General features: G+C 42.7%; 1 protein-coding gene across 1 annotated transcript in view; it reads right to left on the bottom strand.

The window, feature by feature from the left end:
- Window positions 1–24,402, bottom strand: part of LOC126473416 (methanethiol oxidase-like) — a 145,199-nt gene extending 120,797 nt beyond the window's left edge. The window contains exon 1 of the mRNA XM_050100442.1: window positions 24,250–24,402. Within this exon, the coding sequence (XP_049956399.1) occupies window positions 24,250–24,295 (46 nt within the window). The 5' untranslated portion in view covers window positions 24,296–24,402. The remainder of the gene's footprint in view (window positions 1–24,249) is intronic.
- Window positions 24,403–27,319: the final 2,917 nt, after the last annotated feature.

The following is a 27,319-nucleotide window of genomic DNA, read 5'->3' on the forward strand; positions in this document are numbered from 1 at the left end:
TTCTACTGAACTTCGCATGCTTTTTCCGTTGCCTCTGCAACAGCGTTCGGACCTGTTTTGTGTACCATGGGGAACAGTTCCATCTCTTACCAATTAATGAGGTATGAATCTCAATTGCTGTTGCTACTATATCTTTGAATTTGAGCCACATGTCGTCTACATTTGCATAGTCAGTTCGGAAGGAATGGAGATTGTCTCTTAGGAAGGCTTCTAGTGACACTTTATCCGCTTTTTTAAATAAAATTATTTTGCGTTTGTTTCTGGTGGATTTGGAAGAAACGGTATTGAGCCTAGCTACAACGACCTTGTGATCACTAATCCCTGTATTAGTCATGATGCTCTCTATTAGCTCTGGATTGTTTGTGGCTAAGAGGTCAAGTGTGTTTTCGCAACCATTTACAATTTGCGTGGGTTCGTGGACTAACTGTTCGAAATAATTTTCGGAGAAAGCATTTAGGACAATCTCGGAAGATGTTTTCTGCCTACCACCGGTTTTGAACAAGTATTTTTGTCAACATATCGAGGGAAGGTTGAAGTCCCCACCAACTACAACCGTATGAGTGGGGTATTTATTTGTTACGAGACTCAAATTTTCTCTGAACTGTTGAGCAACTATATCATCGGAGTCTGGGGGTCGGTAGAAGGAGCCAATTATTAACCCAGTTCGGCTGTTAAGTATAACCTCCACCCATACCAATTCGCACGGAGTATCTACTTCGACTGCACTACAAGATAAACCAGTACTGACAGACACGAACACTCCACCACCAAATCTGCCTAATCTATCTTTCCTGAACACCGTCTGAGACATCGTAAAAATTTCTGCAGAACTTATCTCAGGCTTTAGCCAGCTTTCTGTACATATAACGATTTCAGCTTCTGTGCTTTCTATTAGCGCTTGAAGCTCAGGGACTTTCCCAGCAACAATTTACAACTACAATTCCGACTGTTCCTTGATCCAAGCACTTCCTGTGTTTGCCATGCACCCTTTGAGATTGCAGCCCACCCCGTACTTTCCCGAGGCCTTCTAACCTAAAAAACCGCCCAGTCCACGCCACACAGCCTCCGCTACCCGTGTAGCCGTCAGCTGAGTATAGTGAACTCCTGACCTATTCAGCGGAACCCGAAACCCCACCACCCTATGGCGCAAGTCAAGGAATCTGCAGCCAACACGGTCGCAAAACCGTCTGAGCCTCTGATTCAGACCCTCCCCCCAGCTCTGCACCAAAGGTCCGCAGTCGGTTCTGTCAACGATGCTGCAGATGGTGAGCTCTGCCTTCATCTCGTAAGCAAGACCGGCAGCCTTCACCAAATCAGATAGCCTCTGGAATCCAGAGAGAATTTCCTCAGACCCAAAGCGGCACCCGTCATTAGTGCCGACATGTGCCACTACCTGCAGCTGGCTGCACCCTGTGCTCTTCATCTCATCCGGAAGGACCCTTTCCACATCAGGAATGACTCCACCCGGAATGCACACTGAGTGCACACTGGATTCCTTCCCCTCCTTAGCCGCCATATCCCCCTAAGGGGCCCCATTACGCGCCTAACATTGGAGCTCCCAACTACCAATAAGCCCACCCTCTGCGACTGTCCGGACCTTGAAGGCTGAGAAACATCCTCTGAAACAGGGCTGGCAGCTGCATCTGGCTCAGCCAGAGACAGTGCCTGAAACCTGTTTGTCAGACGCACCGGGGAGGCTTTCTGGTCAGCCTCCTGGGACGTCTTTCGCTGCCTGCCACGCCTTGGAACGACCTCCCAATCTACCACAGGCTAGGGTTCAGCCCCACTGCGGGCAGCAACCGGGGAAACCACAGCGGCAGACCGATCTGGGGACAGACCGGACGAGGTTGACATCCCCGTGATACCCAAGTCCGGCTCCCTACAATGGTGCCCATTGGCAACAGCCTCAAGCTGCGCGACCGAAGTCAGCGCCGCTTGCAGTTGTGAGCGAAGGGATGCCAACTTAGCCCTCATCCGAACACAGAAATCACAGTCCCTGTCCATTCTAATCGATGTTGAACAACAGCTACTGCAACACGAGTCCGTGCCTAGATAACGCAAGGGAAACACGCAAAGAATGTATGAACTAACTTGCACAAATGCCTAACGACTGCGCTACAATCTGCCTGAATTTACAATTACAGTAACTAAAACTCGAAATTACACCTCCTATACGAAACTCACACGCAATTTAAGTAAGAATCTACGAAGTTAACACTAAAGCGCGATGCTACAACTCTCAAATACTATAATACGCCCGAAATTTATGAATTAAACAATGCAAGTGCCCAAAAACACGCAAAGAAATTAAGAATTAAACTATGTAACAAATAAGTAAGCTAGGAGTATACGACTTGCTGCTCGCAGCTTCTTATGGGTCTGTTTAATTTATTAGATGATGTGCGCCATGTGTAGCCTTTCTTCTTCGAATCTGAAATGAGTTTCTTAAATTTACAGGTCATCTTTCATGCTGCATCCATAAATAAATCACTGAAGTTTTCATGAACACCTTTTGTTTTATTTGGTTTGCTTTACCGTGATGTAGTTCCTCAGTCAACTATAATTTACGTAACAGGTTTCAGTAATCATTTATTTAATAATTATGAGGATACAACAAAACTAAATCTAAGGTCATCTTAACTTCTGCCAGTGGCTAGAAACCGTAGTGTGGCTAATGGCCTCTCCTCACAGCTTCCAGCACCTCTGAATATCTGTATTCTTTTCCGGTAAGAATGGTTTACTTATGTGCTGCGGAATACGTGATTCACCCGTTCTTAAATAATTACGACAAATGATCGGCTCCAAACTGCTTAACTAACAGAACGTGGGTGAATTTCTTTCCTTGCATTGGCCACTGCTTTGCCCACAGCTCTCTCTCAGCTTTCTTTTTTTCTATTTTTTTGCCTTGTTACCCTTAAAGCAGCCAAGATGAACCACGTTTGAAATTAAACACAGTGAACTTAAGATACACAAGTCACAACAGGGCTGCGCTGTAATCGTCGACTCCACTCGGTCGAGACGTTTGTAGGCTGACATTGTCGGTCGGTCAGTCGGCCGATAAATTGGTGCGAGTGTGGGAGTCTATAGATACAAACAAATAGTACTCTCACTTAGCAGAGAAACTATTGTGAATTTTCGAGGGGCATAAGTATTGCACCGCACTTTTTTTTTTCGTCCGATTCCGATTGAAAAAAAATGCGGGATTAGTTGTTGGACATCGTGCCATATTCCGGTTTCAACCCCATAGTTTCATGAAATTCCAATAGATGACGGCGCTGTACGTAGCCTTCAGAATGGTGTCTTAACGGAGGTGCATTCGTAGCAGAGAACTGTCACAGTGTTTCTGTTGGCGGAAAACCAGAGTATCCCAGATATTCATAGGCACTTGTAGTATGTCTATGGCGAGTCGTTTTTCTTCCTTTGCGACTAGCGGATACTGTTTTGCGTGTCTTCATACGGTCACATCTGGCCTGGCACTGGGTTTAAATCGGTCAGATTTCCGTTTTTTTACTGTCGCGTGATGCCTATTGAACATCCTGTTTATTCGCGTATGGGTTGCTGTAACCCATACGCGAATAAACAGGATGTTCAATGGCGCCCATTCCACACTCCAGTACGAGTCATAGTGTAGTTATTTTTTTTCTCCACGTTGTCTTCGAGGCGGAAGGGGGAGAGTGATACTGCTGTCAGTTGTGCAAAAAAGCCACACTTTGAATGACGAGGTGGATATCGGATATGCATTTGCCACCTTCTGTGCTGACGGTGTGTTTACACGGGCCGTATCTTACGCCACTGTGTGGCCGGAACATACGGATTGTAGATTTAGTTCAGGGAAGAATTCTCTTTTTCGTTATGTCTGCTAATTCCTTAACTGTACAGAATGCCGTTTCTCTAGGACTAATCGATTGTACGTGTGAAGTTATGAGACAGCAGTCTTAATGACCTGTACATCAGAGATGATCATGTGTACATATCACATTATGCAATCGGCAGTTTGTGTACGCACAACACATGATGCACATCTACATGTTGGTCGCGTTTGCTACCCTACAATGCCAGTATCGACGAGGGGTTGGGTTGTTTTGGGGAAGGAGACCAGACAGCGAGGTCATCGGTCTCATCGGACTAGGGAAGGACGGGGAAGGAATTCGGCCGTGCCCTTTGAAAGGAACCATCCCGGCATTTGCCTGGAGAGATTTAGGGAAATCACGGAAAACCTAAATCAGGATGGCCGGACGCGGGATTGAACCGTCGTCCTCCCGAATGCGAGTCCAGTGTCTAACCACTGCGCCACCTCGCTCGGTCAGTATCGACGAATATAATAAATCAGTTTACGGCATTCTAATGTCCACGTTTTCCACTGTCAGAGTTCCCACATCACATCTGACTTCGAAACTTTATACTCACTAGTCCATAGCGAAATGTGGCGGACAAAACATAAAATTCTGTCAAACCTTTTTTCCTACTAAACATTCCGCTTATGCTTCAAAACCTCGATAAATGTGAACCATGATCATGTGAGGGAAATTCAACTCACCTGCTGCCAAAAACTAACAGTTTTTTTATCACTGGGCTTCAAGACCGTCAAGAAATGTCTTATGTGTCACTTTGATTTCTTGTTTAATATGATCACGTGTTTGTTCTGTTAAATCACTCGGCTTATTGTACCCAAGGAATCAGATTTTTATTGATTCTGGTTACAGTTACTGCGTTGAATAACTAACCGTGGTGATTTCTAACCGACCTTTAGAGTTTATCTACTTTCCAGTAAGTTTCCACATAAAACATGATTAACTTTAGCATAGAAAATGTTACGTGTTGTAACTAACACATTATAAATATCTTTAGTTGGAGGGCACATGGAGGACGCTGCTTACTTTGTCCTATCACGTCTCTGCGAACTCTCTGTAACATCAAAGATCTTGTCACGTTGGCTTGCCGCAAGGCTGACCACACCTGCGTTAGGTAACTACGCTGAGATGGTAGGGGTCTGATTTCGTTCATTCATGTATCTGTGCAAGCTGTCACGAGGCTCGTCTTTTTCGCATTAGTCAGCAGTGACAGTTCACATCTTGTGCTTTAGGGAAAGACATTGAGATTCTTTTGAGTCAGTAACTCTCAGAATCGCCTGTTTCATGTGAATCCGTATTCTTTTGTACATTGAAGCGCCAAAGAGAGTAGCATAGGTATGCATATTCAGATACAGAGATATTTAAACAGGCAAAAACGGCGCTGCGGTCGGCAATTGTTTGTTCGGTTATTGCTGCTACAATAGCAAGTTACTAAGATTTAGGTGAATTTGAACGTGGTGTTATAGTCTGCGTACGAGTGATGGGACACATCATCCATGAGGTAGCGATGAAGTGGAGACTTTCCTGTACGACCGTTTCACGAGTGTACTGTGAATATAAGGAATCTGGTAAAACATCAAATCTCCGATATCGCTGCGGCCGGAAAAAGATGCTGCAAGAACGGGACCAGCGACGACTGAAGAGAGTCGTTCAACTTGACAGAAGTGCAACCCTTCCGCAAATTGTTGCAGATTACAGTGTTGGGTAATCAACAAGTGTCAGCGTGCGAACCATCATCGGTATGGGCTTTCGGAGCCAAAGGCCCACTTGTGTACCCTTGATGACTGCACGACACAAAGCTTTACGCTTCGCCTGGATCCGTCAACACCGACATCGGACTGTTGGTGACTGGAAACGTTGCCTGGTCGTAGGGGTTTTGTTTCAGATTGTATCGAGCGCATGGACGCGTACGGGTATAGAGACAACCTTATTAATCCATGGACCCTGCATGTCAGCAGGGTATTGTTCAAGACGATGGAGACTCTGTAATGGTGTGGGGCGTGTACAGATGGTGTGATACGGGAGCCCAGGTACGTCTAGATACGTCTCTGACAGGTGACACGAACGTAAGCATCCTTTCTGATCACCTGGATCCATTCATGTCCATTGTGCATTCCGACGGACTTGGGAAATTCTAGCAGGACAATGCGGCACCCCTGCACGTCCAGAATTTCTCCAGCAACTCTCTTCTGAAAAAAATGGTTCAAATGGCTCTGAGCACTATGGGACTTAACATCTGAGGTCATCGGTACCCTAGAACTTAGAACTACTTAAACCTAACTAACCTAAGGACATCACACACATCCATGCCCGAGGCAGGATTAGAACCTGCGACCGTAGCGGTCGCGCGGTTCCAGACTAGCGCCTAGAACCGATCGGCCACCCCGGCCGGCAACTCTCTTCTGAGTTTAAACACTTCCGCTGGCCATCAAATTCCCCACACACGAACATTATTGAGCATATGTGAGATGTCTTGCAACGTGCTGTTCAGAAGAGTTCTCCACCGCCTCGTACTCTCACGGATTTATGGACAGCCCTGTAGGATTCATGGCGTCAATCCAATCAGGGTTTTTCAACGGAAAATGCTATACATACTTTGACTAATGAAATATTAAAATGCTCTGTGTAACCGGAATCACCTTTTGGGATTTTTTTTTTTTTTTGATATATCAAAGGCTATTGATTGTGTACATCATGGAATACTTCTAGATAAGCTCAAGTACTGTGTTATGAATAGTATACTGCTCAAATGGTTTAAATCATACCTAACTGGAAGAGTGCAGAAAGTTGAAATAAACAGTTCACATAATATGCAAAAAACAGGTGATTTCTGAAACTGGGGAACAATCCAGAATGGGGTGCTGCAAGGTTCGGTCTTGGGTCCTCTGCTGTTCTTAATATATATTAATGACTTGCCATTCTATATTCACGAAGATGCAAAGCTGGTACTTTTTGCCGATGATACAAGTATAGCTATCACACCCAACAGACAAGAATTAACTGGTGAAATTGTAAACGATGTTTTTCAGAAAATCATTAAGAGGTTCTCTGCAAATGGGCTCTCATTAAACTTTGACAAAACACAGTATATACAGTTCCACACAGTAAATGGAATTACACCATTAATAAATATAGACTTCAATCAGAAATCGGTAGCTAAGGTAGAATATTCACAATTTCTAGGTGTATGCATTGATGAGGGGTTGAACTGGAAAAAACACACTGAGGATCTGCTGAAACGTTTGAGTTCAGCTACTTATGCTATTAGGGTCATTGCAAATTTTGGCGATATACATCTGAGTAAATTAGCTTACCACACCTATTTTCATTCTCTGCTTTCGTATGGCATCATATTCCGGGGTAACTCATCATTGAGTAAAAGAGTGTTCATTGCACAAAAGCGTGTAATCAGAATAATTGCTGGAGCTCATCCAAGATCATCCTGCAGACACTTATTTAAAGAGCTAGAGATCTTCACTGTAGCCTCACAATATATATATTCACTTATGAAATTTGTTATTAACAATCCGAACGAATTCAAAAGTAATAGCAGTGTACATGGCTACAACACTAGGAGAAAGGATGATCTTCACTACTCAAGGTTAAATCTAACTTTGGCTCAGAAGGGGGTAAATTATGCTGCCACAAAAGTCTTTGGTCACTTACCTAATAGCATCAAAAGTCTGACAGATAGCCATATAGCATTTAAAAGGAAATTAAAGGAATTTCTTAATGGCAACTCCTCCTATTCATTAGATGAATTTTTGGATATAGTAAGTGGGTAGGTAATTTCCCCAACCACCACAAAAAAAATTAAAAATATTGAGTGTCATGTAATATTTTGTGTAATGTAATATCTTGTATAGAAACCTTTTATTAACCTCACACGTTCCACATCATTACGAAGTGTCGTATCCATGATCTATGGAACAAGTACTAATCTAATCTAATTTCCTACAGCACTACTTCAAACATTAGTCGAGTCCATGCCACTACGTGTTGTGCTCGCGGGGGCCCTACACGATATTAGGAAGGTGTACCAGTTTCTTTGGCTGTTCAGTGTATAAGCGCACTCTTTCCGTAAGCCTAGCTGCACTCTGGCTACCGTAGATCGCTTGACGGACGAGACTGTCCAAGTGATTGGAAAATATGCGCACGTCATTCTCGTTTTGAAGAAGGGTCGTCGAACAGAAGCACACAACATATTTTGATATCGCTGGCGTCAGCATGCTGTTGAATTTTGAAACATATTTCATGCTTGAGTATTGTGATTTTCCTGGAGGACAAAAGCTTCTCTGTAGTAATCAACATGGGTTCCAAAACCAATGATTGTGTGAAACCCAACTCGGCCCAATCGTTCACGTGATATTTAAGAAATCAGTAGTTATCGGCGCCCAGGTGCTATGCCGTGTTCCCTCTGGAAGGAGTTCGGTACAGTTCCGCACTGTAGGTTAATAAACAAAATACAGACACACAGAACGCCAGACCAGCTTTGTGTCTACATTAAGGAGTTCTTAAGTTCAGTGAATTAACGGCAAGATGTCTTCAGGCGTAGAAGTTTCATCGGATAGCTTTATTGCACCATTATTGTCCATAGTATACATAAAGGACCTAGTAGATAACATCTGAAGCTGCGTGACGACTGTTCGTGAAAGACGTATGTAGAGAAGACGAAACCCTACAAAACCGAAGCGCAACCCACAAAGACCTCCCGAGTATTAACACTTGGTGCTGCGATTGGCAACTAACCCTCAACGTAAACAAATATAATTCAGAATACTTAGGCAGGTCACATACCGCAAATATCTGAGCTTATAATTACGGAGTGACAAAGTGGAGCGACCCTAGAAAAAATTAATCGTAGGAAACATTTGTTAGACTGATTCATTAGAATAACCCTACTCCAACGAAAGAGGTAGATTACAAAGCCGTCATTCGATCCGGTACTTTAATACTGCTCGTCATTGTGGGACCGTACCAAAGAGGATTGATAGAGGCAATAGAAACGATAAAAAGGAGACAATACGTACTCGTTTAGTCAGCGAAAGCGTCACGGTGATTGTTACCTAACTCCTTAGGCAGACGCTACAAAAGGGGGAATACGAGATTCGAGGTTACGTGGTGGTTTTCTGATTTCCTGCTTTGGTTTTTTGTAGATAATTTCCTTCCCAGGTTAGAAGGCTTGTTTATTGTTTATTCTTCCCTGGAGGCTCGCTGGTGATTACGATGTCTGAGATGATGTATAAATATTGAGTAGCTTTTTTGCTCCACATCACAATAAACAATAAAAGGCTTGTTCTAACCTTGAAATAAAAGTAAAGTACACGAAAAACAAAGCAGAAGATAGAATCTTTGACAATGATCACGTGTACATTGCAAATGACACCCACTCCATATTAATAGAGAAAATAGTACAGTAACATCCCAACAGGTTATGAGAATAATGGCACCCAAACGCTTTCAGCAACTCTTCCCAGATGCACTCCATTTTTTTTATTGTCATCAGTCTACTGACTGGTTTGATGCGGCCCGCCACGAATTCCTTTCCTGTGCTAACACACCTCTTCATCTCAGAGTAGCACTTGCAACCTACGTCCTCAATTATTTGCTTGACGTATTCCAATCTCTGTCTTCCTCTACAGTTTTTGCCCTCTACAGCTCCCTCTAGTACCAAGGAAGTCATTCCCTCATGTCTTAGCAGATGTCCTATCATCCTGTCCCTTCTCCTTATCAGTGTTTTCCACATATTCCTTTCCTCTCAGATTCTGCGTAGAACCTCCTCATTCCTTACCTTATCATTCCACCTAATTTTCAACATTAGTCTATAGCACCACATCACAAATGCTTCGATTCTCATCTGTTCCGGTTTTCCCACAGTCCATGTTTCACTACCATACAATGCTGTACTCCAGACGTACATCCTCAGAAATTTCTTCCTCAAATTAAGGCCGGTATTTGATATTAGTAGACTTCTCTTGGCCAGAAATGCCTTTTTTGCCATAGCGAGTCTGCTTTTGATGTCCTCCTTGCTCCGTCCGTCATTGGTTATTTTACTGCACTCCAAATAACCTAAAAACCAGATCCAGACGTCTGATAAACCTGAAAATCTTCTTCACACACACGCGCGCACACACACACACACACACACACACACACACACACACACACACACACACACACAGAGAGAGAGAGAGAGAGAGAGAGAGAGAGAGAGAGAGAGAGAGAGAGAGAGAGAATTCAATTAACGAGACATAAGAACTACAACAGAAGATCTCGACGTGAAGTGACGGTGCGATCTCGAACCTAGGACCAGATGACAAGAAGCGCACATTTCGGCCAGGCAAATGAATAACAGTGATAATTTATTCATGTAAAAATTATAGCGCGAACTTTTTTCTAATCTGGAAGCGTCGCATATAAAAACACAGCTGTGTTACTGCAGATTAAATTCACTGAACCTGCGTTAATGTGAAAGGTGAAACGCGTCTAGTGACTAAATTCCAGAAAGAATAAGGCTTTTAATTTATGAAACGAATATTTATATACTTCCTGCGGAAAATGGTGACTCCAACAAAACTTATGAGAAAATTATTTCTTTCATATTTGGTTCCTTGTATAGCGTTCTACATTAATTATGAGTTCTGAGTTCAGCGCTAAAAATGACTAGCTTTAGATTATTTCTGTCACCCCCTCCTCATCGTCTCGTCATCTTATTTCTAAGGGCGTCTTAGCGCCTCACAAATATTTCCTGTTTAGTGATTCATACATGTACCACGTCAAAAAGACAAAGGAGTAATCAATGTCAGTTACTTTTTTCCCACGAAAACGTGACCGACAGACAATTGTTTCAATTTCTTTTGAAACAGTTGGTGTTCCAAATCACAATGCAACATGGGCGAAAACTGTACCAAATATTAGGAATTTCTCTAGGATTCTAGAGTTCTCACCGTCAGATTATTTTATCTGATTGTATGAAATATGTAAGTCGCGTTTATTTGTAACTTTCCTAGTTCTTTCAGAATTATATTGGAACAAACAAACCTCTTTTTTATACATAGCTTTTACTTTATATGCTTAATCGCTTAATCTGCTGGTGTATTCCTCGGGACAAATAAATAGAGAAGGCTAATACAATATAGGATCTAAAGTGTTTTTCAGGGAGCTGAGCGATCAAAGAGGTGATCTGCAGTGCATTACTAAAAAAAAAAAAAAAAAAACAAAAAAAAACGGGAGATTTACTTACTCTAAAGCAACGAAAGATGGCATACAGGCTTATGTTCTCCCAACGCGGCGTTACGGGATCTGCACGCCCTGTATGCGTTACACAATGGTTCGTATTATGAAAATGCTTCTGCTTCTGCCTCTGACCGTTAGCACGTTTGCACGATGTTTCAGGAAGCAGCATGCGAAGTATGATAGAAAAATCACACTTATAGTTAACGTACAAATTTTCTAGCTTAAGCACAAAGCAAATTACAGACTGCCTGGAATACATGCTACTATCGCTCATGGTGGTGAGCTGTATGCATCAGCAAAATAGAATAGGTAGCCGCTTCTGCGAATCTAGTTCTCATTAGTTTTCTGAATATCTTAAATATATCAGCAGGATATATTCGCATGGAAATCTAAACACTACAGACGCCAGACAGTGCGTGAATCATTGGGTTGTCTAATTTCAGTTTATTAAGTGAGAATCGTAGTGATGCAGAACGAAGCGGCCTACCGTCGTTAACTGAGCAACCAATTCCCGGAAACGGCTGATGCGGCTATTAGGGGAAACAGGCGCTGCACGCGCTCACGGCTACGCTTCCACGACAGAAACAATGTGACAAGGGTGCTAGCAACCGGTAATAAAAGTGACGTAACAACATGTAATTATGTAAGTTTTCTAAAAATATGAAGGATGTCCAGAAATTGGCGCGGATGCGAACAAAAATTCTCTGACTATAGTACGATCCACCGTTTGCGAGGAAACGCCTGATAAAGTACGCAGCATGGCCAAGAACGCGTGCTGGGGAGCTGCATATAGCTGAGACAGTTCTACGGGATGTTTCAAAAAGAAAAGATGTATTTCTAACGTATATATTTAAACTGTAGGACGTAAAACTATGAAACTTGAGACACACATTTACGAATCTCTCAAGCTATGATTACCGATGTTCAATAAATCCTCCACCAGGGACACGAACAATATCACATCGATACTGTAATTCCTCCCAGACTCTTAAGCATGTTCATCGTCATTGATGTTATGGCAGTACGGACCCAGTTCTTTAACTCTTCTAGATTCTGTGGTAGTGTTGGTGCATAAACGTTGTCCTTAATGAAACTCAACAGCAAGTAGTCACAGGGTGTCAGATCGTTTGATTGTGGAGGCCAGGTGAGAAGTGTTAAGTTGCCGCTTGTTCGACGACCAATCCAACGGCTAGGAAGTGTTTCATCCAAATATTCAGGCACTTTGCGACTCCAATGAGGGAGTGCCCCGTCTTGTTGGAACATGCTGTCCTCCTCTAGTCTCAGAAGCAACCAGTTTTGTAACATAGAAAGATACAACTAACCGTTGTTTCCATAAAAGAAGAATGTGCCGTAAACAGATGAATGGGATATCGCACAAAACACATTGACTTTGGATTAATCTCGTACGTGTGGATTTGGGTTTTGTAGGCCCGTATTCGAATATTGTTTGTTTACTTTCACACTAAGGTGGAAATTCGCTTCATCACTGAAAACGATGCATTGTGCGAAAGTGTTGTTAATAGAATTATGAAGCTCCTCGGAAAATGCCACAAGTTTGCGTTTACCAGGATATAGAACCTATAAGAGCTGTAACTTGTACGGTTTTATAACCAACCGACGTCTCAAAACACAGCAAATTGTTGTTTTCGGCCTTTGTAACTCCAGACTGGCACTAATTGTGAGTTGATTTTGTAGCACTACGTTCGAAAGCGGTTTGAATTCACGGGACATTTTCGTCGGGAACACGAGGGCGGCCAGGTCGCTTTCCTTTACATACACATCCTGAGTGTACAAATTGTCGATACCATCTGCGAATGTTCCTCCAAAGGATCACTTTGGTACCTCAGCCTGAAACATCTTTGCACTGAAATTACACTTCGCAATCTCAAGAATACAAAAGATTTCTGCTGCAGAGTAGCTGTTTTGCAAATTGCGGCGTTAACCAAGCAGAGAACAGCCATCGACCAGTGATGAATATAAACTAGACAAAGAACGAGGTGCATTAAAGTTCTAAGGCCTCCGATTTTTTTTCTAATGAACTACTCACCCAAAATCGATGAAACTGGCTTTACTTCTAGACGTAATCGCCCTGCAGACGTACATATTTTTCACAACGCTGACGCCATGATTCCATGGCAGCGGCGAAGGCTTCTTTAGGAGTCTGTTTTGACCTCTGGAAAATCGCTGAGGCAATAGCAGCACGGCTGGTGAATGTGCGGCCACAGAGAGTGTCTTTCATTGTTGGAAAAAGCCAAAAGTCACTAGGAGCCAGGTCAGGTGAGTAGGGAGCATGAGGAATGACTTCAAAGTTGTTATCACGAAGAAACTGTTGCGTAACATTAGCTCGATGTGCGGGTGCATTGTCTTGGTGAAACAGCACACGCGCAGCCCTTCCCGGACGTTTTTGTTGCAGTGCAGGAAGGAATTTGTTCTTCAAAACATTTTCGTAGGATGCACCTGTTACCGTAGTGCCCTTTGGAATGCAATGGGTAAGGATTACACCCTCGCTGTCCCAGAACATGGACACCATCATTTTTTCAGCACTGGCGGTTACCCGAAATTTTTTTGGTGGCGGTGTATCCGTGTGCTTCCATTGAGCTGACTGGCGCTTTGTTTTTTGATTGAACAATGGCATCCACGTCTCATCAATTGTCACAACCGACGAAAAGAAAGTCCCATTCATGCTGTCATTGCACGTCAACATTGCTTGGCTACATGCCACACGGGCAGCCATGCAGTCGTCTGTCAGCATTCGTGGCACCCACCTGGATGACACTTTTCGCATTTTCAGGTCGTCATGCAGGATTGTCTGCACAGAACCCACAGAAATGCCAACTCTGAGGCCGATCTGTTCAACAGTCATTTGGCGATCCCCCAAAACAATTCTCTCCACTTTCTCGATCATGTCGTCAGACCGGCTTGTGCGAGCCCGAGGTTGTTTCGGTTTGTTGTCACACAATTTTCTGCCTTCATTAAACTGTCGCACCCACGAACGCACTTTCGACACATCCATAACTCCAGCACCACATGTCTCCTTCAACTGTCGATGAATTTCAATTGGTTTCACACCACGCCAATTCAGAAAACGAATGATTGCAATCTGTTCAAGTAAGGAAAACGTCGCCATTTTAAGTATTTAAAACAGTTCTCATTCTCGCCGCTGGCGGTAAAATTCCATCTGCCGTACGGTGCTGCCATCTCTGGGACGTATTGACAATCAATGCGGCCTCATTTTAAAACAATGTGCATGTTTCTATCTCTTTCCAGTCCGGAGAAAAAAATCGGAGGCCTTAGAACTTGAATGCGCCTCGTATTCTGTCCTCCGACATCCGAGCCGAGGCGCAGCGATCGATAATTTTTACAACGTGATGCGTATTTATTTTTGAAACACCCTGTATTTAAAGGCTAGCATTGCAACAAGCGTTATTTTGCGAAGCAAGATGTCAGTGCAGATTTCAACACTGCCATTCGGCTGGGAAGCCGAAAGCTTTTCATCAGTAGTAGCCTATTAGTCGGGGCTACAACAGTGCTCTTGCTCCAAAAGATCAATGGGCAGAAAAAAAAAAATATTCAAAGCCCCTTGACGGCGAGCTCTTTTGAGACCGAGCAAAAGCTCTATCTGGCTAAGGAACTGCGTCGTCTCCTGCCGAAAGGAACCATCCTGCCAAGTGTGTTGGGCGGTTTAAGTAAACCGCGTTAAGAATGGAAATGAATTTGAACCACCCTTTCCTTCAATGAAAGTCAAGTGTCTTGCCATTGTTAAATCTGTAAATCGACCATACGCCGGTGTATCTGGCATCTATAGTTAGATGTTACGTATCATAAAAGGAGCAGAATCGGGGTTCCTAATCTCTAAGTTCTCCACCACTTGTTTCCAGCAAATAGTCCATAATATCTACGTCGTCTTCCCAGTCTGAAAGACGGGAAAGCGGCATTTTGCTTGGTACCGACGCACCTGTTTGTCTGTGAGAATGACAGGTGGTAGCCCAGGCAAAGAGGTATGAGCCCCTTCACAATGTGAGACAGAATGCTATTCCTCTGCATGCAGTGATGCTCCTACGGGACGAAGAGTGCCAGGAAGAGATGGATACAAAGCCGAGATCAATAAAAACAAGTATAAGACAGTCGCGCAGCTTCTTCCGCTCAGTTAGACGTTTGTAGAAATGAACTGCGAACGATCGGTGTTGCTTACTGGTTACACGATGGAACTGCATTTGGCCAACACGTGTCCACTTTCGCAGACCATAGGGGAGTTCAAATGGCTCTGAGCACTATGGGACTCAACTGCTGAGGTCATTAGTCCCCTAGAACTTAGAACTAGTTAAACCTAACTAACCTAAGGACATCACAAACATCCATGCCCGAGGCAGGATTTGAACCTGCGACCGTAGCGGTCTTGCGGTTCCAGACTGCAGCGCCTTTAACCGCACGGCCACTTCGGCCGGCCCATAGGGGAGTACTGCCAGGTGTGTGGAGGTGGGGTTGTAGCAGTATATATGTAACATTCTTTGCTGGGTGCAGAAACTAGCTATAAATTACATGAAGAAAGCGAGTGACAAGCCTAAAAGCATACCAACGGGAAACTTTTCGACTCTAAACATACCACCAGTGTTACAGAGTACAAAATAATAATATTTTATCGGTTAGTTAATTTGGTGGCAAGTTATCTGCGCTTCCTCATGTGTGACGCTATCTCTGCACTCGACTGATTAAGTAACCAGTATTTGTCACTGTTACGCTCCAGCAGACATGCTCCATTGAGCGGTAATGCGTTGTCATTCTGCCGGTAACGAAGTCTGCTGAGTCACCAGTGGTACCACAGCATGGGCTAAGACATGTGTCCGCAATATCCTTTCTTCCAGGAGTGCTCATACCGCAAGACATGTAGGAGAACTACTTCGAAATCTGGAAGGTAGAAGGCGAAGGTCCCAGGTTCTAGTCCTTGTGCAGCACACATTTTTAATCGGCTAGGATGTTTCAGATCAGAGAACACTTCACTGCAGGTTGAAAATTCCTTCTGAAACAATACTTGTCTTTATAGTACATCGCGGTTAATACTTATTTTACGACCTGCAGGGTAAGGGGAGGCTAAAGATCAGTAACCTATCAAAAAATTCTCACACACAGAAACGAAGAAATAGGTGCTGTAGAATTGTCATTGCAACGCTAAAACCAACATCAATTCCGTGGCTCCAGGCCTTATCCAATAAAAGCACCATCAAATATCTACAGCAGGCAGAGGACCGAGAAATGGAGTAAATCGTGCAACAGGTAAGTTCTCGCCATCCACATGCCAGACTTAAATCTAAAAAGCCTGCATGGGTTCTCAACAGTATCCACCACAATTTGCGAGAGTGCTCGGGAAATAATTTGAGACTGATTGCTGAACGAGGCCTGGAGAACCAGACTGATACAACCGTATAGTCTACTGGCACACAGGTGTCAAGAAACGTCTGGAGCCGCCCTAGTGTCATCAGAGTCAGGCATGTATTATGCAACTCATGTCTTTCAAATAAGGTATTGTACACCGCCCGGTACAATGGAGCAAACAGTAGAACACAACAGTAGTGAACCTCCAATGATAAGATTTCTAGGGACTTCATAAATGCTTGTCTGAAGACTGTAGCACAGTTGAGTTCCCTAACAGAGCTCTGATATTAATACCTGCAAATGTTCACTTGCTATAATTTAACACTAGTTTAATATTTTAACATGACTGCGTCCTATTTTTTTTTTTGTTTTGGTTTTAGGGCGCAGTCCTATTTTATCATTCTGTTTTGTGTGTCTTACGTACTTCTGCATTATCTAAATAAATAATAAACACTACAGTTGCAGTGGTTTCCCTAGCCCAAAAAAGTAATTTTTCAGAAAAACAATTTCAAAGCTCAGAAGTACAATTTTTTAAATAAAACTCAACTGGATAATAAAACGAGACGCATGACTGTAATTAGAAAAACGATTTATGAAGTTGGGACTCTTTAATGGAAACAAGAGTTCTTTCTGGGAAGAGTCGCCCAACACATTACTTTCCATATTCGTCATACACTGTAAGGTGACTTGCGGATTACAGATTTAAAAAGTTACAGTAACCTGACGAGACCGCTGTTGAAAATTGATTTACAGGTCTACTAAAGAGACTGCTTACACCACGCTTGTCCGCCCTATTCTGGAGTATTGCTGTGCGGTGTGGGATCCGCATCAGGTGGGACTGACGGATGACATCGAAAAAAGTACAAAGAAGGGCAGCTCGTTTTGTATTATCGCGAAATAGGGGGGATTGCGTCACAGACATGATACGTGAATTGGAGTGGCAATCATTAAAACAATGGCGTTTTCGTTGCGACGGGATCTTCTCATGAAATTTCAATCACCAGTTTTCTCCTCCGATTGCGAAAACATCGTGTTGGCACCCACATACATGGGGAGAAATGATCATCACAATAAAATAAGAGAAATCAGGGCTCGCACAGAAAAATTTAAGTGCTCGTTTTCCCCGCGTGCCGTTCGAGAGTGGAACGGTAGAGAGACAGCTTGAAGGTGGTTCATTGAACCCTCTGCCAGACACTTTATTGTGAATAGCAGAGTAATCACGTAGATGTACTTTCCGGGTGTCTTATACCACCACCTACACATCTCGTAGTTTAAACTGTTGCAAAGTACACTTTCGTACATCTCCATTGTAGTGTACAAATAGGCATGTTAGTGGATATTAATTCGGCGTGTATCAACCCTTCGCCTTTATGACCTCTAACTCTGCAGGGGTCACTGGAACGACGACGACATTGTAACTCATCCCAAAGGAGTTCCATTGCGTTCAGATTGGGACTTGGAGCATGCCAGTCCATTTCACGAAATGGACAAGAACAATTGCCTCACATATGCTGCTTGATGACAGGATCCATTATTATGCTGATACTATCAATCATTGGCTCCGCAATATTCCTGTACTTTATGTAGTACATAATGCTATAAAATGTGTTAATATCCATTCCCATTTAGCATTCTCTTAATAGCAGTAAGGGGACCACGCCCTATGCTCGAAAAAAAAAACAAAAAAAAAAAAGAACAAGTCATACCGTAACACCACATCCCCAGTACACGGCTGTTGGCACTGCACGTGTCAGGTAACGTTCTCCAGGCGTTAGCCAAACCCTTCCATCGGATTCCCTGAGGGCAGTTTGGTTGATCACTGCAAATCACTCGTTTCTAATCATCCAGTGTCCACTGACGCCGCTCATTGGATCACCTCAAGGGTTCCTTAGGAGTGACTACAGAAATGTGTTTTTAACTCCCTACGCGCAGTCTTTCTACTAGCTGAAATACTAGCAGCCTTTTTGAACTCACGAGTGGTTACTTACGTTGATTTCGATCGACTTTTTTTCCAACAGTCCTACGCAAAGTGAGACGGTCCCAACCCATCAGTGCATGAAGTCTGCCTGTCTGTCGTTAATTCAGATTTTCACTTACCAACCATACCAACAGTTGACTTGGGCAGCTTTAGAAAGGTTGAACTGCCTTGTTAAAAAGACTAACCACGTTAGAAGTCACTGCGCTCTCAGACACATTCTGTTGTTACTGCTTCTCTGCTGACAATACAACACTTCCTGCCTCCTTTTATACCAGCGGGTACGCTTCTCGTGACATCTGGCGGTCAATTTCGAATTACATATCGATGTCATCCTACCTTTGATCAGACATTGTACATCTAATACCACATGAGACGATGTTCAGGCAGATGCTGGAAGTCTTCTAGTATGGGGGATATGTGCATGGTACTATTAGTAAATAATGGGGGAGCCAGGAATAACAAAACTATCATCTGGTGAGCAAGATGTATGAAACAGGCGAAATATCCTCAGACTTCAAGAAGAATATAATAATTCCAGTCCCAAAGAAAGCAGGCTTTGCCGAACTATCAGTTTAATAAGCCACGGCTGCAAAATACTAACACGAATTCTTTACAGACGAATGGAAAAACTGGTAGAAGCCGACCTCGGGAAGATCAGTTTGGATTCCGTAGAAATGTTGGAACACGTGAGGCAATACTGACCCTACGACTTACCTTAGAAAATAGATTAAGGAAAGGCAAACATACGTTTCTCGCATTTGTAGACTTAGAGAAAGCTTTTGACAATGTTGACTGGAATACTCTCTTTCAAATTCTGTAGGTGGCAGGGGTAAAATACGGGGAGCGAAAGCCTATTTACAATTTGTAGAGAAACCAGATGGCAGTTATAAGAGTCGAGGGACATGAAAGGGAAGCAGTGGTTGGGAAGGGAGTGAGACAGTGTTGTAGCCTCTGCCCGTTGTTGTTCAATCTGTATATTGAGCAAGCAGTAAAGGAAACAAAAGAAAAATTCGGAGTAGGTATTAAAATTCATGGAGAAGAAATAAAAACTTTGAGGTTCGCCGATGACATTGTAATTCTGTCAGAGGCAGCTAAGGACTTGGAAGAGTAGTTGAACGGAATGGACAGTATCTTAAAAGGAGGATATAAGATGAACATCAACAAAAACAAAACGAGGATAATGGACTAATCGAATTAAATCTGATGCTCCGGGAATTAGATTAGGAAATGACACTTAAAGTAGTAAATGAGTTTTGCTATTTGGGAAGCAAAATAACTGATGGTGGTCGAAGTAGAGAGGATATAAAATGTAGACTGAAAATGACAAAGAAAGCGTTTCTCAAGAAGAGAAATTTGTTAACATCGAGTATAGATTCGAGTGTCAGGAAGTCGTTTCTGAAAGTATTTGTATGGAGTGTAGCCATGTATGGAAGTGGAAAGTGGACGATAAATAGTTTGGACAAGAAGAGAATAGAAGCTTTCGAAATGTGGTGCTACAGAAGAATGCTGAAGATCAGATGGGTAGATCACATAACTAATGAGGAAGTATTGAATAGGATTGGGGAGAGGAGAAGTTTGTGGCACAACTTGACTAGAAGAAGGGATCGGTTGGTAGGACATGTTCTGAGGCATCAAGGGATCACCAATTTAGCATTGGAGGGCAGTGTGGAGGGTAAAAATCGTAGAGGGAGACCAAGAGATGAATACACTAAACATATTCAGAAGGATGTAGGTTGCAGTAGGTACTGGGAGATGAAGCTTGCACAGGATAGAGTAGCATGGAGAGCTGCATCAAACCAGTCTCAGGACTGAAGACCACAACAACAACGATTAGTTTGCCACAGTTTCTCACTGACAAACGATACAGGTTCCTCCTATCTGACCATACACATCTTTATATTCGTCGAAAACCCATCACATGCAGCCTCCACCTTTACTGAGACAATGCACCTTCCTTTGGCTCTAAATTAGATAATTGTTTTGAAACACTCCACGGAGATGATTGTGCTTTCTTTTGTATTCCGTCGTAGAAAATCCCTCTTTTTCCTTGTACACTGTGCTTTTTGTGAGCAGTGTAAAATCTGGTTTAAATAATGTTTTCATTACTCTGTACTACTCACTTCTCGTACAGGTCTCTCTAATTTCAGCATTAAAGGCAGTATAAACTTATTTTATCCCTGCTGCATCTTGAACTCAGTGGCTGTTAATCAATTAAGCATTGTTAATGTAGAGCAAAACTTACCGCAAATACTATTGAAAAGCTATTTTATTTCAATGGTCAATTTCGGGCCTTCATGCTCATCTTCAGGCGGATACACTTGTTTAATAAGCGTTAGATTCGACAACAGCACGTCATCCGCGTTTTACAGTTCGTTCTAGTGAACGTGTTTTGTCTCGTTTTCTGCCTTGTACATTTGTGAGAGGACGCACTACCTGTTAAAGTGGAGGCAGTGCTCGTAACTAATACTGTACTACAACGAGAGTAACTATTCGAAGGTGAACATGACAGCCCAAAATCTTTCATGGCAATAAAATAATGCTTTCTTAAAGATACTTATGGCTGGATCTGCTCTCTACACAAACTTTTACATAGTATCCTCGTATTATTTAGGACATTGCAGTTTGTTGGTTTCAAGACCAAAGCACTCGTGTGGCTGCGGTCCAACAGGTAAGCTCATCGTGCTACCCAAACACATTGCAACTTGTGATTTTCCTCATTTTGAAGATAGAGGGAAAAATTGCTTGTATCATCGAGAGACCGACACCAGACCTTTGCTTTCTTAAAGGTATGTATAAGAACAGCTGGGTGGAATCAGAATTGTGAAATGGTTTCCACAACACTCCACATCAACGGGCCGCTGAAGCTGTCGTTCCAATGACAGCTACTCTGGTCCCCTCGCCAAGCAGGCAGGAAACAATTAGTAGCGAATAAAGGAGTCAGACGCATTAACTGATGTGTGACGACGGAGGACTTAATTTGGCACATCATGGGTATCACAAGGCTCAAGGTTGTAAGACTGTTGTCCGTATCTCGCGTTAGCTCCTATACGTGTGCATAAGTCTCTTAGAAAATACGCTCTACTATCATTAAAGAAGCGCCGCATAGATAACTGACAGTGCCGATGTAGCACTAGCTAGCGTGATTCTCTGAAGCCTTATTTTTATGAAATTACTGTAAATAGTACTGTTACAGGACGGCCTACATTAAAAACTATAAGCTCTCATGTAATAGCCATTTCATGATACAAATAAATATCTAAAAGAAGTGAAACACACTGTTTATGGAAGAGTTACTATTTCTGAATTTCTAAAGGAAAATGAACGTATATTTCCGTAAACATGTGTCATAGCGAGCTCGTGGAACTGCAGTTAGAGGCTTTGGTTCATACTACTCTGTATCAAGTATGCGTTCCAGAGCAACCTTATTCGCGAGTAAGAACAAGTACTACTTTCTAATTAGTTTGTGCGACGTCTGAATATGTGCAAGGGCGATTCAACACCATACATGCCTCTTATTCCCAGGGGTGATATCACTTCAGTTTTCCCGTAATACTGCTAATTAGCTAGCCACCTTTTATTTAAAAACTTTCTGTACAAACAGCAGTTTTTGCATTCGAAGAAGATGGGGAAGGAATTGTTCGTGGCTTAGTTACAGAGTCAGTGCAATACTAGAGAGCAGTGCGTTAGGGAGGCCGCGCAAAGGAGATGTGAATGACTTTACCAGACACTGAACATCACTCCTCCCGAATGATTCTAACAGACCATCACTTAACTGAGGAGGTCTTCATACTTAAACACTGTTAGCTGCAGCGAACAAGCATTTTTCCATGCAGAAAATAATAGCTGTACAGTATCAAGCCTGCGTTTGTCGTAATACGATGCGCTCAAGCTAATTTTAATCCATTTCAGAAACTTTAATCGCCTTGTTTACATTTATTACACTCTGAACAGGGCGATAAGAAACTAGTTACGTAACGCACGCTTGACCCATCGACGCTTTTACAGATTTTATGAAAGTCATGTTAGAAAACCCACCAACAGTTGCTAAATGAATTTACTGTGATACCTTTTTCATTCTTCCATATCATCTGGTGGTAAAATGTTGCCTTAGCATATGTATAATCAATCATTATTTCGATGATGACCTGTCTCAATTTTAATGTATGCGAAGTCAAACCGGCATCTAAACTTTTTTCCTTGTCACTTATGGGCAAAACTGCGGGTTGAACACATCGATGGACGTGAAAGCATTTAATGGTGAACACTGCAGCACTTATTAGATTTTAATGCTGATATTTGAAATAGCAACAAGTATCACGTACGTGTTGCTTTTCGACAGTTTCTGTCGTTTGAAGACAGTAAAGAAGTGTTTAGGTAGGTGTCGGCGTTTCAAATGGAGCTGTTTATAGGCAGCCACTATACACGTTCAACCCGCAGTTTTGTCCATATTTAAAAATGCGAAGATAGAAATTTTCAAGTAAGTTTGGCTATACCTTCATTTAACTTGTGACTGAATGGCTATTACAGAAACTGACTGAGTACGCGCGCGCGCACACACACACACACACACACACACACACACACACACACACACACACACACGTAATTTTTTGTGTCTTTACGATGACTTTTCAGATCACAACAGGCAGTACAATTTCCATAGCAAATGTCGCTATGTCTCACGTGAACTTCATAAAACACGCTGCAATTGTGAAACATCGCCTATCGAAAACACAGTTAACGGTGTCATCTATGGAAGACTGCAGACTTGTTGGGTAAATGCTAACTACTGTCAAATCATCAGACCAGGTAAAGATGCCTATATATCAGGATTTGAGAGTGAGAGTCTCAACCTATCGTAATCTAAATTCGCCCGTTACTTAGCTCACTATTCTTTATGAATAGCAAACTGGAAGGTAAACTCAGAAAACTTTTATATACTTACGAATATTTGGTGCATATTATGTACATATACCTTACATCGCCTATGAAAAATTCGGGGATGCCACTACATAATTCTTATCCACACCAGATATATTTGGAATCCACGTATGCGCTACTACGTGACAATGTTTGAACCCATACTCCCTCCAGCCCCTTCCACTAAAAGTGTTCAATGATAGCACCGTTCGCACTAAACAAATGCGCAGCTTCTATTTTTTATTTAATCGAAACAGTTCTGTTCCACTGTTGTAAAAGAACAGCTTGGTTTCAACTTACATCACCGACCAATGTCTCTTTTTTCCCCCTTCACTTTATGGTAGATATTGAACTAGACATTCCTAAACGTGCCGAGCCGGGTATTCTTCTTACCCGAGTTAAAGTTTCAACACTTTAGCCTAACATTATTCTATAAACGACATACTAGAACTTAGGCACAGTTTAAAAAGAAAACGCAGTAAAAACATGAGGAATGGCGATTTGCTAAAGAGTTGACATGTGTGAAAGAGTACGTCCTGCATAAATATTTTGACACAATATGAATTATTGTCTACTTGCCAGCTGCACTGACGTAGGCAAATGTTTGTAAACAAAGGTCCACGTGGGATCTGACACGGGTACAGAAAACGCTGCATAAAAGAAGATAATATTCACTGCTGAAAATGTTTCCACAAAGCTGAACTTAAAAATGGTTAAGCGTGTGTGAAGTAACATCAAATCAATGTCAAAACATACATATCTTAAGGACGAAGAGTGGGTGAATGCTTTTCAGTGGAAAGCTGCGACAGGTGCTCGTACAATTCGGAGACGTCTCGCAGCAGGTTGTGCAAGAGCAGTGCAAGTCAGTCACAGATGCAGCTGCAGTTAACTAACCTTTGCAGCTCCTCTGCTGCGAGATCTTCGCTGCCTGTTCCGCCATGTCACGGTGCTTTCGTCTTTCCGATGCTCACGCCGCACGAGCTGCCTCTAGACTGCGTGGGACCGGGGGGACGCGACCAAAGATATTCCACCGGCTGGCCTTGAGCAGCGATAACTAGCACTCGCTGGGCCGTGTCAACGCGCGGCAGAAGTAGTCAGTGACGGGGGAACACCCGAAATGTTGACATTACGTGGTAACGTGTGCACGTTGTGGAAACCCTGATCGAACTGCTTTGTTTGTGCGTGCCATGCAACACCAACTGACTCTCTTTAATGTGTGCTTCCTCATTTCCTCGCTCTGAGGCAACATGTGAAGCTTCGGTGCAATCAGTAATGGCGGTGGTGTACATTCGAATAGATCACTTTCAAAGCCTCTACCCTATAGAATGATCATTTAACTGTACTAAGTAAACGAGAGACCATAAACAGTAGGTGAAATACACGAGTAACATGTTCTTGACGTTGCCCCTACTGGCATGGAAGTACAAACCGACGCCACGGATAAAAATTATGTGCAACACCCAAGCACATTCGACAATTTTGTGAAGACTGCGACAGGTCTTGTATAAATTTCCCTTTTGTTTGAAACACATTTTCTTCTTCCTCTTTGCATTTTCCTGTTCTAACTTATTCCGGAGTGTATGTATTTTCTTAGTCTTCTTTCTGGAGGTAACCAATTTGCATAAATTTTCCCTTTCTCATCATCCTTTACATGAATGATGTCATCTTACGACACTTAATCTGTGTCTGTCTTACTTATCTCTACACGTGAGGTCTTATTTTGTGACAGAAGTGCAGCAATTACTGTACATTGGTTTTTTATACTTCCCTTGATAATTTTCAGCACCACTGACGAAAGTTGGGACGAAAAAAAAACATAAAAACTTTTAGCGTAAACATACACATACGAGTATGAAATTTTAAAGTAAAAACATCTAATGACGATACTGTCTTTGAAATACTTAATGCTAGCAGTGTGACACTTTAAAAAATCATGGTTCATACAGAATAGCCATTTATCATTAACTACAACATACCGTCGGCCTTCAACTACAAAGAGGAAGATGGATGTTTCGAAAAAACTAATACTCCTCTCAGTATACAGGGTAGTCGGAAACAGGCTGTAAGAATGTTGCAGGGGAGGTTGTGCGGGGACATAATTGTTAAGAAAAAAATTCTATACGTCGCGCCGTTTCCGATTTAATTAGCATGGACGTTAGCCAATCAGATCGTTGCACGCACTACATCAAGAATTTGCGCGCAAAAATGCGACAATGCACCGACATCTGTGGGCCCATGTGACACGACTTGTTCAAATGCTCATTACTAGTTGAAATGTGCCTTTTTCTGAAGTGATAAATTTAAGCTAGGGAGCATAAGCTACGTCTGTTCGGTTTGAGGAAACCAAAACGAAGAACACATTTGGTGACACGGACCCTGGCAGGGTGCTTGAATTTGTGATCTCGACGACATGGTTGACTCACTTCCGTGCTAACCGAATTGGAAACGTCGCAACGTATCGAATTGTTTCGTAGCAATTATTCTCAGCACAACCTGCCTGGCAACACCCTTGTAAACTTTCTACACTGTTTCTGACCATCCTGTATGTCTTTAAAATGCAATTTAAAGAGCCGCTCCAGATTAGCCGAGCGGTCTTAAGCGCCACAGTCGTGGACTGTGCGGCTGGTCCCGGCGCAGGTTCGAGTCCTCCCTCGGGCATGGGTGTGTGTGTTTGTCCGTAGGATACTTTAGGTTAAGTAGTGTGTAAGCTTAAGGACTGATGAGCTTAGCAGTAAAGTCCCATAAGGTTTCACACACATTTGAACAAAATGCAATTTAAAGAACACCTGCATGTCCTAAGCTTCAGTCTGAATAAATTTACTTTTTCAGTGCACTTATCCATAAAAGACGACCTTGGGAACAAGTACTATGTACTGTTCACATTGTAGACAAAGAAAATAAATTAATTCAAAAGGGACATTTTTATTCATTGATCTATATCATCACAAAGCCAGCTTAATGAACAGACAGAATGTACTGAACGTATACAGAAAAGGGCATCACGAATGGTCACAAGTTTATTTGATCCATGAAAAGTGTCACAGAGATGCTGAAGAAACTGAATTGGCAGACACTTGAAAAAAAAAAGGTTCAAATGGCTCTGAGCACTATGGGAGCTCATCAGTCCCCTAGAACTTAGATCTACTTAAACCTAACTAACCTAAGGACATCACACACATCCATGCCCGAGGCAGGATTCGAACCCGCGACAGTAGCGGTCGCACGATTTCAGACTGAAGCGCCTAGAACCGCTCGGTCACACCGGCCGGCGCAGACACTTGAAGACAGACGTAAATTAATCCGAGAAATCCTACTACAAAATTTTAAGAATCAGCTTTAAAGGACGACTACGAATAAATAACAAATCTACACGTATCGCCCCCATAGGGATCGCAAGGACAAGATTAGATTAATTACAGCACACACAGATGCATTTAAACAATCATTCTTCTCATGCTACATGCATGAATGGAACGCGAAGAAACCATAATTTGCGAACAATTGGACAATTAATCTCCAATCGGTCGCGAAATGGAAACCACAATGAAAAGCGAAAATGTTTCATTTGCAACAGTTTGCTACACCTCCCAGCTTGTTCTCTACGTTATCGCCGCTACGACTTAGACATTTGTCGTAACGTTGTACCAACTTTGCAATACCCTCGTCATAGAAGGTAGACACCTGTGCTTTCTTCCGCTTCTCTAAGCTGGTCTACAGTTCGTTGCCTATGCCAAAAAGTTGTCTCCATAAACAGCGGTTCATGTGAGCAGAGAGGAACATAAGAGCGAGTCAAGTCTGGGCCGTATGGTGGGTGATCAGACATTTCCCATCGAAAACGCTGCAGGGTCAACCTCACTGACCCAGCAGTGTGCAACCGAGAATTGTCACGAAGGAAATGCGTGACATCATGTGGGTTTGCATGAAATCGGACGACACGTCGCAGCGGAGACTCATGCTTGGCGGG

This window comes from Schistocerca serialis, chromosome 4 (genome assembly GCF_023864345.2).
Source record: "Schistocerca serialis cubense isolate TAMUIC-IGC-003099 chromosome 4, iqSchSeri2.2, whole genome shotgun sequence".
Taxonomy (NCBI): Eukaryota; Metazoa; Arthropoda; class Insecta; order Orthoptera; family Acrididae; genus Schistocerca; species Schistocerca serialis.